This window comes from Sciurus carolinensis, chromosome 3 (genome assembly GCF_902686445.1).
Source record: "Sciurus carolinensis chromosome 3, mSciCar1.2, whole genome shotgun sequence".
Classification (NCBI taxonomy): Eukaryota; Metazoa; Chordata; class Mammalia; order Rodentia; family Sciuridae; genus Sciurus; species Sciurus carolinensis.
Window position 1 is genome coordinate 158,025,823 of NC_062215.1, and position 12,051 is coordinate 158,037,873.

At 34.0% G+C, this 12,051-nt stretch overlaps 1 protein-coding gene across 5 annotated transcripts in view; it reads right to left on the bottom strand.

Moving 5' to 3' along the window:
• Erbb4 (erb-b2 receptor tyrosine kinase 4) overlaps positions 1–12,051 on the bottom strand; it is a 1,062,955-nt gene that overhangs the window by 191,594 nt on the left and 859,310 nt on the right. For all 5 annotated transcript variants that reach the window (XM_047545016.1, XM_047545015.1, XM_047545020.1 and 2 more), the window contains exon 19: positions 10,739–10,837. In XM_047545016.1, the coding sequence (XP_047400972.1) occupies positions 10,739–10,837 (99 nt within the window). The remainder of the gene's footprint in view (positions 1–10,738; positions 10,838–12,051) is intronic.

Here is a 12,051-nt window from a genome sequence, read left to right on the forward strand (position 1 = left end):
GAAAATAAGAGAAAAGATGGTAATATAGGTTGAAATTTATTTTCTTTTGTAAATTAAAAATATATGAAAAACTAAAGAATATTATATTTTGAAGCATCTCTCTACACAATAATAAAATACTCTACCAAGAGTACTGTAATATATTCTTTATGTAAATGAGTGTCCCACATTTTGAGACAAATTTATTTTAAAGAATCTTGACTCACTGTTTTAATCACAAAAGGAAAAACCTTTTCTGAGTTTATTCTCAAATCCCTTGTGTGGCAGCCTTCCCCAAGAGCTTCCACATTTCCTGTGGTTAATTTTCCACATGCTTGTTAGAACTGATCATTTTTAAATTACTGGTTAGATTTACCTATTATTTGTATACCTTATACCAAACATTTTACTGATTCACTAAAATTTCTTTGTGGGGATACAAGAAAATTAGAATGAAATCAATTGGGTCTTTAAATCTTAATTATACATCATATAAAAAACAGTGAGGCAGAAATTAAAAAGAAAAAGAACTAGCTACCAAGGCTATTTTCTTAACCAGGAAACAAATGAAAAAAGGAAATTTATCGCTAACCATAAATCCCAAATGCTTTATTTTCATTTTCCCCAAGTTAACTTTCTCACCTAGCTAAGCAGCATTTTCTGCTATTATTAGCAGTTGGTCCAATATCAGCTGACCAGTATCCGTCAAACTCCTTGGTTCAATGAGCTCAGGGACTCCCAAGGAACTGCTTGTATGCGCACTTCTGCTTATAGCTTCTAATTATTTTCTAACAGATAATGGAGCATTTAAGTTCAGAGAGGTTGGATTAAACTTGTAAGTGGATCAAAATCCTACATAAAATAGTAGTGGTGAAGATCACTGTAGAAAACTCTAAGCTTCCGAGTTTGGAGACGCAGGACCCTCACTGCTTATTCTTTCATGCAAAACTGGAATTTTGTCATCTCAGAAATGCTCATTCTTTTCTAATCACACTGTGCTGTTATTAGATTATGCAAACCGTGAAAGGCACCCAAAAGATGATGTCCTTTGAACTGCAGTAGCATTTAGGAATTTAAAAATATATATATATATCTTGACATCTATTACTTCTTGGGAAAAAAATATCAAGCTCTTTATATCATAGATCTATTATTGTTTTATAGCTCAAAGAAGTATGGGTTCTATGGTTATCATTTAATGAGAACTGGTAATGGTGAAATTAAAACATTTATGCATTATCAAGCACAGGGTTTTTTTTTAATAAATTCAGAGAATATGTGTGCTTTTATTTTAAAGAAAGTTATATACAGCCTGATATTCTAATCTGAAGGTAAAAGCAAGTGACACAAAATGTCACATGAAAACATTAAATAACAAGTAAATGACAGGCCATCAACATGCCTTTCAGCAGCAAGAATCTCTTGAATAAGTTTGATTTCCATCAATGCAACAGGCAGTTTCAGAGGAAAAACTTGGAAGAGGTAAAACTCTATGACTGAACTGCCACACATTTTACCAGTTGTGGCAATTGTCTCTCACTGAATGTGACTTTTTGGAGGAAGCAAAGTAATGGTAGGAAAAGCCTGTGGACTTTGGAGTTGGAGATCTTCCATTTCAAACCCAGGCTCTGTCTTCTTCACTGATTTGGAAAGAAGACACAGTGATTCATTCTCCTCTCAAAATAGTGTGGGTTTTTGTCTGTTTGTGGTGCTGGGGACTGAACCCAGGACAATGTGCATGCTAGACAAGCACTCTTTCACTGAGCTATATCCTCAATCCCCCAAGAGTGTTGTTAATGAACATTTTTATGCATTCTTGTGGCATTAAATATTTCTTTCTTCAAAATTTATCATTTTGTTCTTGATTTAATATGCCTGGTTTTAGAAAAATATGGTTAACATATTCCTACTATTAATTATTGATTCAGGGTAAATATGATCAAGGATACACTAGGCTGATCCCTTTTTAACCTGGCTTTGGTGTGCTATTAGTTAAAATTTTGGTACAAATACACTTCAGTTCATTCCCACATTATAAAGATTAGATCACACAGTTAAAAATGTGGAGAAGAATGTTAATGTACAAGTAAAACAGTACCCCAAATCTTCCCTGTTTACATAATACCTTCATTTGATCTGGATGGAAATTACTGTACATGTAGTCCAGGATGACAGACTAGTGTTGCTGAAAGCAAATTCAAATTCTTAACATTTGATCTCTAGCAATGGGGGTTGGTCTCTGTCTACTTCAAAGGACTCTTTCACTATGACCATTCCTTGCGGATGATAATGCTAGGGAGATGATGCCAACAAAGTCTCTGTTCACAAATCCCTTCAATGTGACAAAGTAAAAGCAAACCCTCTCAACTTGTTCACTTTTTGACAGAAAAAGTTTTGAAAATAGAAGACAAACCTATTATTTGTATAGCAGTGGTGTGAGATAGAATGAGGAATTCTTTTTCATCATTTTAAGAAAACTATCATGAAAAAAGTTGGATGAAGTGGTCAAATGATTGGGTATATATTTGCCATTTGCACACACTTCACAGTGAAGTGAATATGTGTAATCACTCCAGAATTTAGGTTCATAGATCTGGTGTTTGTGCATGTATATGTATCCCATGACAACATCACAGCATAATAACCCTCTAGTCCCCAAACCAAAATCACTTCCTTGTGAATAAATAAGATGGCTTGATGTCATATAATGCAAACCAGGATGTTTTGCAGGCAGTCCCTTCTTCTCCCAAAGAGACAATATTTTGCATCCTTGAATCTATAAACAGATCATTAACAAAACTGTCTACATCAAACTTTGATAAGTCTCAAATTGTTTGCAGATATTATGGGAATTCTATTTCTTGGTCTTAGTTTACTCTTGGGCTGAGGTGTTCTACTTGTTTTATGAACTATCTTACTATTATAAATGGTTCTTCCTAGTGTTACAGTCAAACTGAGTGCACATTTTTCCTAAGACAGCACAATTATCAAATCCTATTCAGACTGGAATCAGAAACTGCACATGATAAGTCTAATTCTCCTCTAGCTCCATATGGCAGAATAACACATCCTCTAGTCATATAAAAAAATTTGCCAAATAGTAGAATTTAGAGACCTGGTAAAATATGGAGATCTATGTATTCAATAGATTTCCCTTCACCAAATTTAAATACTGGCACAATAGACTCTGCCCTTGAGAAATGTCTTTTCATTCATACAAATTAAAGGAATGTTTTTGAGAAACAGAAACAATAGAAGGCTCATGAACTTGCACATTGAGGCTTAAGGACAATCTGTTTGAATTTGGGTAGTCAGTTTTAGGTGTTCAGGAAAAAAAAATTAAGGCTGTTGGAATGCAGAACCTTGTCAAGTACTTTGTTTGCTTTGAAACTCTTTAGTAATCCTTTATTCATTCATTCATTCATTTAAGCATTGGGAATTGAATCAAGGAGCACTTTACCACTGAATTATATCCCATCCCCAGACCTTTTTAATTTTGAGACAGGGGCTCCTTAAGTTACTTAGGACCTCACTAAATTACTGAGGTTGGCCTCAAACTTGCAATCTTCTTGCCTCAGCTTTCTGAGTCACTGGGATTATAGGCATGCAACATGGCACCCTGCCCAATACTTTTGTAAACCCTAAAGCAATACTTAAAGTTCAAGTTTTAGGAAAGCTACCGAATTCAGTTAGCTGTTACTGTCCATAACTTTTAATGACTATAATCAATTACTTTTTAAAATTCACTTCTGTCAAAATTAATGATAAAATCAACTTTTTTTTTTTCACCTTTACATAGGATCCCATCCTTGCATCTTTAGTGCTACTGGAGCAGAACTAAATGGACTGGAGACAAAGGAGGAGAGGGACACTAATAATACATTTTAATCAGAAGAGCAAACACTATCCAAAATTTCTACAGAAGATTCCAGAAGCTCAGGAGTAAGATGCTGAAAATGAAACCTAACATTATTTCCCACATAGAGGGAAACATTGCAGTGAGTGTTTTGAAGGTTACCTGAACTTAGTTCCCCCAGCAGGAACTAAACAGGTTATTGGCACCGTGTGTCCAGCAGCTTGTTAGCAGAGGCTGAGTCAATAGACATGGCCCCTTGCATCAAGGATCCTGTTTTCTAGTGGTAGAGAGTGGAATTTTTTAAGAAAAACTAACACAAATAAACTAATATGTAATTACTATTTGTAGTATGTGTTATAAAGACAAAATTATGAATTCCGTTAGAAGATTACAATTTAGACTGAGGAGACAGGATAAGGGCTCTTTGAGGAAATATATTTAAGCTGAGAAAACAAGGATAATTAGGAATTCACTAGGTAGAATTGGGGGATGAACACTTGAGGGGAAGGCACTAACTGGAAAGAAAGCTAAAGAAGAGAAAGAAGACCAGGGAAGTGACCAGAAGCTCTGTAAGCTAAGAGACTGGTATGTTACTTTAGTGATGACATTAAAAGACTGGATGCAGATGAGTGACAGATTTTGAAAACTGCATTAAAAACTAGGGGGGTTAAGTTGAAAGTTATTCTCATAACTCACACTGAAGAGGTCAATGACATGTATTAAGGTGATGGCAGAAAGAAGAAAATGCAATCCAAAGAAATATGTGGCATAGAATCAAAGCAAAATGGATGATTTAAGGTATTATGATATCAAAGAAATTTTTTTCTGATAGGAAGAAAAAGGTGGATGGAGATACAAATTATTTAAATAGGTAGAATTAAAGGCAGAAAAGATTTAGAAGAGAAGATGAAGAGATTCATTGAGGGTTGTGTTAAACTTGAAATGTCCATGAGATTTCAATGTCACCATACCAAGGACAGAAAATAGGTCAGACTCATGTCACTAGGGATAGAATTTGATAATCTAGGGAGATGTTTATGGTTTAGATGTTAGGTGTTCCTCAAAAGCTCATGTGTGAGACAATGAAAGAAGGTTTGGAGGTAAAATAATGGAATTGTGAGCACCTTAACCCAATCAGTAAATTAATCCACTGTCAGGGATTAACTGAGTGGTAACTATAGGCTGGTAGGGTGTGGGTGGAGGAGGTGGGTCATTGGAGGTGTGCCTTTGGGATATATATTTGGTGAGATGAGTTTAGACTTCTCTCTGCTTGCTGGAGCCATGTTCCCAACTGCTTTCCTCAACCACATTGTTCTGCCATGATGTTCTACTTCACCTTTTGCCCCAAAGAATGGATCCAGCTGTCTTAGGACTGAGACCTCTGAAACCATGAGTCCCAAATAAACTTTTCCTCCTATAAAATTGTTCTTGTCAGGACTTTTAGTCACAGCAGCAAAAAAGCTGACTAAAACAGAGATGATCTGGAGAAAACATAGATTGTAAAGAGATCTAGACCTTGACCCTAAGAAAGTTTCAATTTCCCTAGGATTGCTCATTGTCAGCATGATTTTGAGAAGCTGAAAAGCTGAAGATTTTTGTAAGAATGTGGTTATAAAGCTGGTACATGAACCTAAGTGGGTGGCAGAGGGATGTGAAGATAGATGGCAACCCAGGGCAAGAGAGAAATGGCAAGGTCAAGGAAAGGAAAAGGAATTGAAAGACAGGAGAATATGACTATTTGCAATAGTGATTTCAGATGCAATGTTTCTGCTGATAACAGTTCTATACAATGAACAGGGCATGAACAAGAGTCAATGAAATGAATTGTAACAGAAGTGATTTACTTTGTTAATAGGGAATTTTTTTCTATCTCTCTTTATTTTTAGTAAAGTTTAGAAAGACTTTAAATTCTGTTTCTAATAGAGTTTATAGATTCTCTTTCTGAACATATCATTTTATTTTTAAAAGCAAAGCGATTTTCCATAACTTTCAAAAATTACTTTAGCTATAATTTTTCATAAGAAAAAGAGATTAGTTAATAGTCTTTGCAAAATCATGAAAACAGTATAGGATTCTGTGACATTTAAATAATGGTTCTTTAAAAAAAAGAAATTTTGAATTTTTTCACTTCTGAAAGAGACAAATTTCATTCATACATTCAAATGCACAAAATCCATAAGGGTAAAATATATAATTGAATTAAATAGTATGATTTTTTTAAAATCCAGTATTAGTAAGATATGGGATCTAGCAAAGAGTTACTGCTGATTACACAAAGCCAAAAAATGTGGTTTTATAATGTGAAACTGTTAGAGGAAAAATGATATTTTCACATCATTTTGCAAGTCTGCTATAATCTGAGAGAAAATATCAACTACTAGAAAACTGTATTCATATCATCCTACGAATATGACATCAGTCACAATCGAAAACATTCCCATCAAGGTGCTGAATATCATAAAGCCAATACAGAGAAGAGAAACAGGCACAATTCATGTGGACATTTCTTCAGAGAAGGGGAAAACGGCAGTTGTGTAAGATAAAATTTCTTATGGTATACGGAGAGGGAAACAAGTTATTCTTCTTTTAGGAAGAAGATGACCATTTGTACAATGACGTCAGGGGATATAAAACACATTTCCCTGTAGCACAGTACTGTAAACCATGTGGTCAATTTGGCCAGGGGAAGCTGAAACTGAAGTCAAGCGGATTCACAAAAGCACTAAGCCAGCACTGCTGATCACTACTGGAATTTCAGATAATTGCAGAATTTCTTTAATTCCTGTTTTAGTTTTTAAAGAAAGCAAATGACTTAGGTAAAACATTTAAAATCAATATCAGCTAAGAATAGTCTTAAATTTCAGGGGAAAAATACAATGGTGGGAACTCTGAAAAACTTAAAAAGCAAAGAAATCCTATTTGGTTTTACCAGACCATAGTCACTAGTTCCAGGAATCTTGCTTAATTACCTCATTTCTTATGGATGTGTTCTGCACCATTTGGTGGATTAAAAATCAAACAAGTATGCACATGCACACACACACACACACACACACACACACACCAAATCCCTGCATTTTCCCAGTGAAATTGTGCTATTTGAAACAAGAACTAGGAACATGTATAAATGTAGGCATCCTGCTTATGAAGGTGAACCCTTACAGCCATTTTCTTAATGCTACTCACTGTGATCTTCCTTTGGGGGATGAAGAACGTGCTGACCATTTGCTAGCACTGTGTTATTATTGTCATTATGAATCCATTAGATATATTCAGGTGAGCTAAGTAACAGCCCTGTGAACAATTTCTCCTTCTATTGCTTTTAGTGTAGCATTTGATAGAATTACAAACTGCTCTGTATTTATTTTTTTACCTTTGGTAAAAAGTCTAAGAAAATGTAAAAGTCCTCTCCTCTGCCCTTGGATATCAATAGAAGGGTACACTGATGAGTTTTGAGAATCTGCATTTGTATCATTTATTAGAATAACCATTTATTAGAATAAACTCTGCCTAATGTAGAGAGTAGTAGTAGTTACTGAACCTCGAATATCCCCTCTATGTATGAAGTTAGGGGAGGTACAAAGGAGTCCAATGCTTAATAAAAGTACACAGTTTCAATTGGAAACTTTATTTTTCTTCTATAAAAGGCATATAACACACACACACACACACACACACAAACACAAAGAGACACAAACCCAAATTTGCAAAAGAGACATGTAGTATGCAGGATCTTACTTGAGTTTGAAAGTTATCCTTTACCATAACGAGGTACTGAGTAATTTTCACCCATCTTTCATTGCCCAGTGGCTTTCTCCTGTCACAAGAACCTGTTTACTATGCTCAGCACAGGTTACTAGAAAAGGCTAGGTGTCCTTCCCTTCCTGCAGCCCTCAATCAGTGATGGAGAGGAGCTGTTCCAGGACTTCAGGTCCCTTAGTCCCTGAGTAGGATTACTCTTGCATTTGCTGCCGGCATCTCTCTAGTAAGAAGTTCTACTTCCTCACCATGGCAGCTATCTTTACTGGACTCCCTTTCTTATTTCCATATTCTCCTATTGAAGAGTCCTTCATCCCCCAAATAAATCATTTTTATTCAAAACTGTTTCATGAATAGCCAAACTGTTCAAGAACAGATGAACCCAAACTAAAACATAATGTCAAACATATTACATTTAACTAAGTAAATGTAACAAAGATTATTTATGATTTCAACCGAATCCTTATATTCAAATTACAAATAATTTTACTTATACAAATCTTTTTATTATGGTTTAATGTGTTACTCGAATACTTAAATGATCTACCCACACAACAGTGCTAAAAATGTAAGTATGAAAGGTAGCCATATGTTTGCATGAAAATCACACCAACCAGATTAAGATGCTAAATTCAACATCAGTTTTTCCAGTTAAACTGTTTTAAGCTTTTGCGATGCCATCCTTCCAATGCTTCAAAAGAAATAACCAAAATAGTAAGAAAGTGTTTCTGTCTGACAATTATGGAAACTCTGTCAATAGCTGTCTATCAATCTTTTAATTTTCTAGCATCTATCCACAAATAGGAAAGACACGGTCAAAATATTTTCCTTATTTTTTTAACTTTAAAAAAGAACAGACTTTTTAAAGTCTGTTGGTTACCAAATCCATCAGCCATCTAGGAAAATGACTCCTTTCATGGCTCAATCAGAGGCTCATCGAAAATTCAGCAGAAATCTAAGACTTCAAGCTGCCATCCCACTCCTGTTTCCATGGGAATAGGCTTCAGATCAAGAAGGGAAAAAAAAATAGATGGGGTTAGGAGCTTTCAAATAATCATTCAAAATCATGATGAGGTTTTTAAAGCTTCTTTTTCAGGTGATTATTTTGTAGCCTCTTAACCCCCTTTTGCCAGTCTGTTTCCATGGAAATATGACAAAAATGGCTGTCCAAGCCTCCAGCAGAGATATTAGCATTCTTGTGAATTTCAGCTTTGGCTACAGCCTGGACCGGGCAAGATCGTTTTTTTTGTCACTTTTATATATTAACCTATATTGGTCTTACTTGCTGTAATTTTTCTTTATAATTTCTACTTTTTTCAAAAACTCCCTTCACAAATTCAGAGCTACGATCAAGATCAAATTGAATAAGTGGGACATCACTGAAAAAGGCTTCAGTTTTAACTTTTAATACATTAGCTAAGACTAGAACCTTTAGGGACCTGCAGAAGAAAACATTATTTAATTACTAGACTCAATATTTATTAGATAATTTTGGTAGATATGCCACAAGGCTAATATTTAAAATATTTAACAAGTAGTAAGAAACAGAATCAACTATTCAGAATAGCTGGTTTATACCAGCTGAGTATCAGTAGTACTATGTAATAACCAATGATAAATCAAGCTAAAAGTAGCCTTAAATAAGGTAGTCAGCATTACACTCAAATAAATTGTTCAAGGTCACAAACTGAGCTTCTGTACAACTTTCAGAAAAGATTTCAAGAGAAACTGGGTAGGAATATATAGCAATCCATCTATAAAAATAATCAAAGAGCATATGCTTACATCATCTTTCACATAAAGGTCATTTGAAAATCAAAATCATTCTTATTACTGAAGACATTATGTTAAAAGATAGAGAAAGAAAGTATATGGATCTTTGCTAGAACCCCTGGCATGATATCTTGTATTGAATATGAAAAAATAACAGCGTGCTACATATATAATTTTATTCCATCCTAACCTCTGAAATTTGCTGAACAGTTCAATCTACAATTTTTGCTAGGGAAAAATCTTAAAGTTTCTGATTGACCTTATACAATACTTCCATTCTTTAGCACTATTATTCTACAGTCAAAGCTTTAACTATAGAGCCCTGGCTTCTGAGTTTGAATTGAAAAAGTAAATTTAAATTGGTAATCATTAGATTCAGACAGATTCATAATTTAAATTTAGCAGAGATTAACACACTATGGAAACTAATCCTGATTTTTTACTACTAAATAGATCATCGCTATCATAAAGTAAGGCAGTCAGTCAACTAATTTTTCAAATCATCCTCACTATTTCAATTTGTCATAGTAGTTGAACACACAGTCCTAGAAAAAGGGGATTGACTCCTAAAACAAATCTAGCCTGTAACTTGTTTGTGTAAATAAAGTTTAACTGACACATCCATTTATATTTTATATTATTCTGTGGCTGCTTTCTTTCCAAAAAGGGAAGAATTGAATAGGTGCCACAAATTATTTGCTCATACCTGCTTAAGCCTGGCCACCTCAACTCAAAATCTAGATGTGCCAGTTCTTAATTTTTGAACTTGGGCTAACTTTGGGCTTACCTGGATGGTTGAGCTATCAGGATTAGATGAACATTTACTGGTAAATTATTGATAACATAGCTTGGGACTTACTAAACACTTCATTAATATTAATTACTGCCTAGAACAGAGTTTGGCATTTTGTAAATATTAGTGACATACCTTTGCTACCACCACATAGTCCTAATAGCGTTCAGTGAAATTAATTTTAAGAAATATGCTTATGATGCCCAAATAGTGAAAAAAAGTGGTGAATTACAGTCATTGAATATTTTCCCTTTCAAATTATGTGTTTTTCCCCTTAAAAGGTATTTGACTACTTAATACTATAATACAAAAATGTTACATTTCTGATTCACAGAAGATAATTCACCTTGGGAATGTAAGCATCTTCAGATTCCAAGGCAAGTTCTAGTACACTTTGTAGACAGATGCAAACCAGACGTGATCAAAATTACAATGTAATATAAAGTCTTGAAAATTTATTTGATTATTAAATGATATCATTTCCAGAAAATAAACTTTATAATTGTGGGGGTATTTATTGTTTTAACAGTATATTTAATAATGGAGAAACCTGTGACTGTGTGGGTGCCTGTACTTACATCCATGAACTCCACATTGGCTTTGGGACCAGTTGTCTCATTGAGAATCTTAATAGCCACAGGAATCTTCACCGTTTCTCCTTCAGGTACCCAAATGCCCTATCAAGAGAAAAAAAAAAAAAAGATTAACATTAAATCCATAGTAAGACCTGAATACCACACGTAGTAGAAATAAAAATTGATTTAACCTTTCGATCTATTAACTCTTAAACATAATTATAGTTCTATATTTTTCATTCAATGAACATTTCTTAAAATTATTTATTTTTAAAATTTTTTACAGACTGCATTTTGATTCATTTTACACAAATGGGGTACATCATTTTGTTTCTATGGTTGTACACGATGTAGATTCATACCCTTAGAGTAATCATACATGTACATAGGGTAATGATGTCTGTCTCAGTCCACCATTTCTCATAACCTCCCTCATTTCCTTCTACATAATCTAAAGTTTCCCCATTCTTCTCTCACTCTCCACACTCCCAGCTCCATTATATATTGTTCTCCACTTATCAGAGAAAACATTCGGCCTTTGATTTTGGGGGATTGGCTTATCTCAACTAGCATGATATTCTCCAATTCCATCCATTTATTTGCAAACGTCATAATATTATTCTTTTTTATGACTGAATAATATTCCATTGTGTATATATACCAGTTCTTTATCCATTCAATGAACATTTATGTAGCACCTGTTATAACAAGTTGCTCTGCATCTTTATAATCTGCTTTCATTTTTGAAGATGAATCAAACAAGTATTCTGTCAATTTGTCCACACTACTATCTCATGTGGGCAGGAGAAAAAGCTTTGAATAGTGAAGAAAACATTGAAGCAGTAGAATAACAATGATATTATCAGTCTTTTTTCTGTTTGGGGATGATATTATCAGTCTGTTCTATTTTTTTCTAATACTCTCAATTGTAATTTAGAAAGATTGGGCTAAGTAATGTTGGAGGTTCTTTTCAACTTTAACATTATCTATCTGCAACTAACATTTTAAAGTTCGGAATGAATTTTAAAAGGTAATTAGTTTAGAATTAGTGTTCAGACACAAGTGCTAGGGAAATTGCACAAATATTAATTTTATTATTATGCTCCGGGTGTATATGAAGGATTGTTATTATCTTTGAGGTAAATATAAAATATTTATATTGACCATTGCTACTTCTCTTCTTCCTATCAACATATAATTGTAACATCTGAAAAGAATCTACATATTGGGAACATATAAAGTTGGTAGAATTTGAGTAAAGAACATCATTAAGATAAATAGCATTTCTGGATAATTTTAATTCAAACACTTAAAAG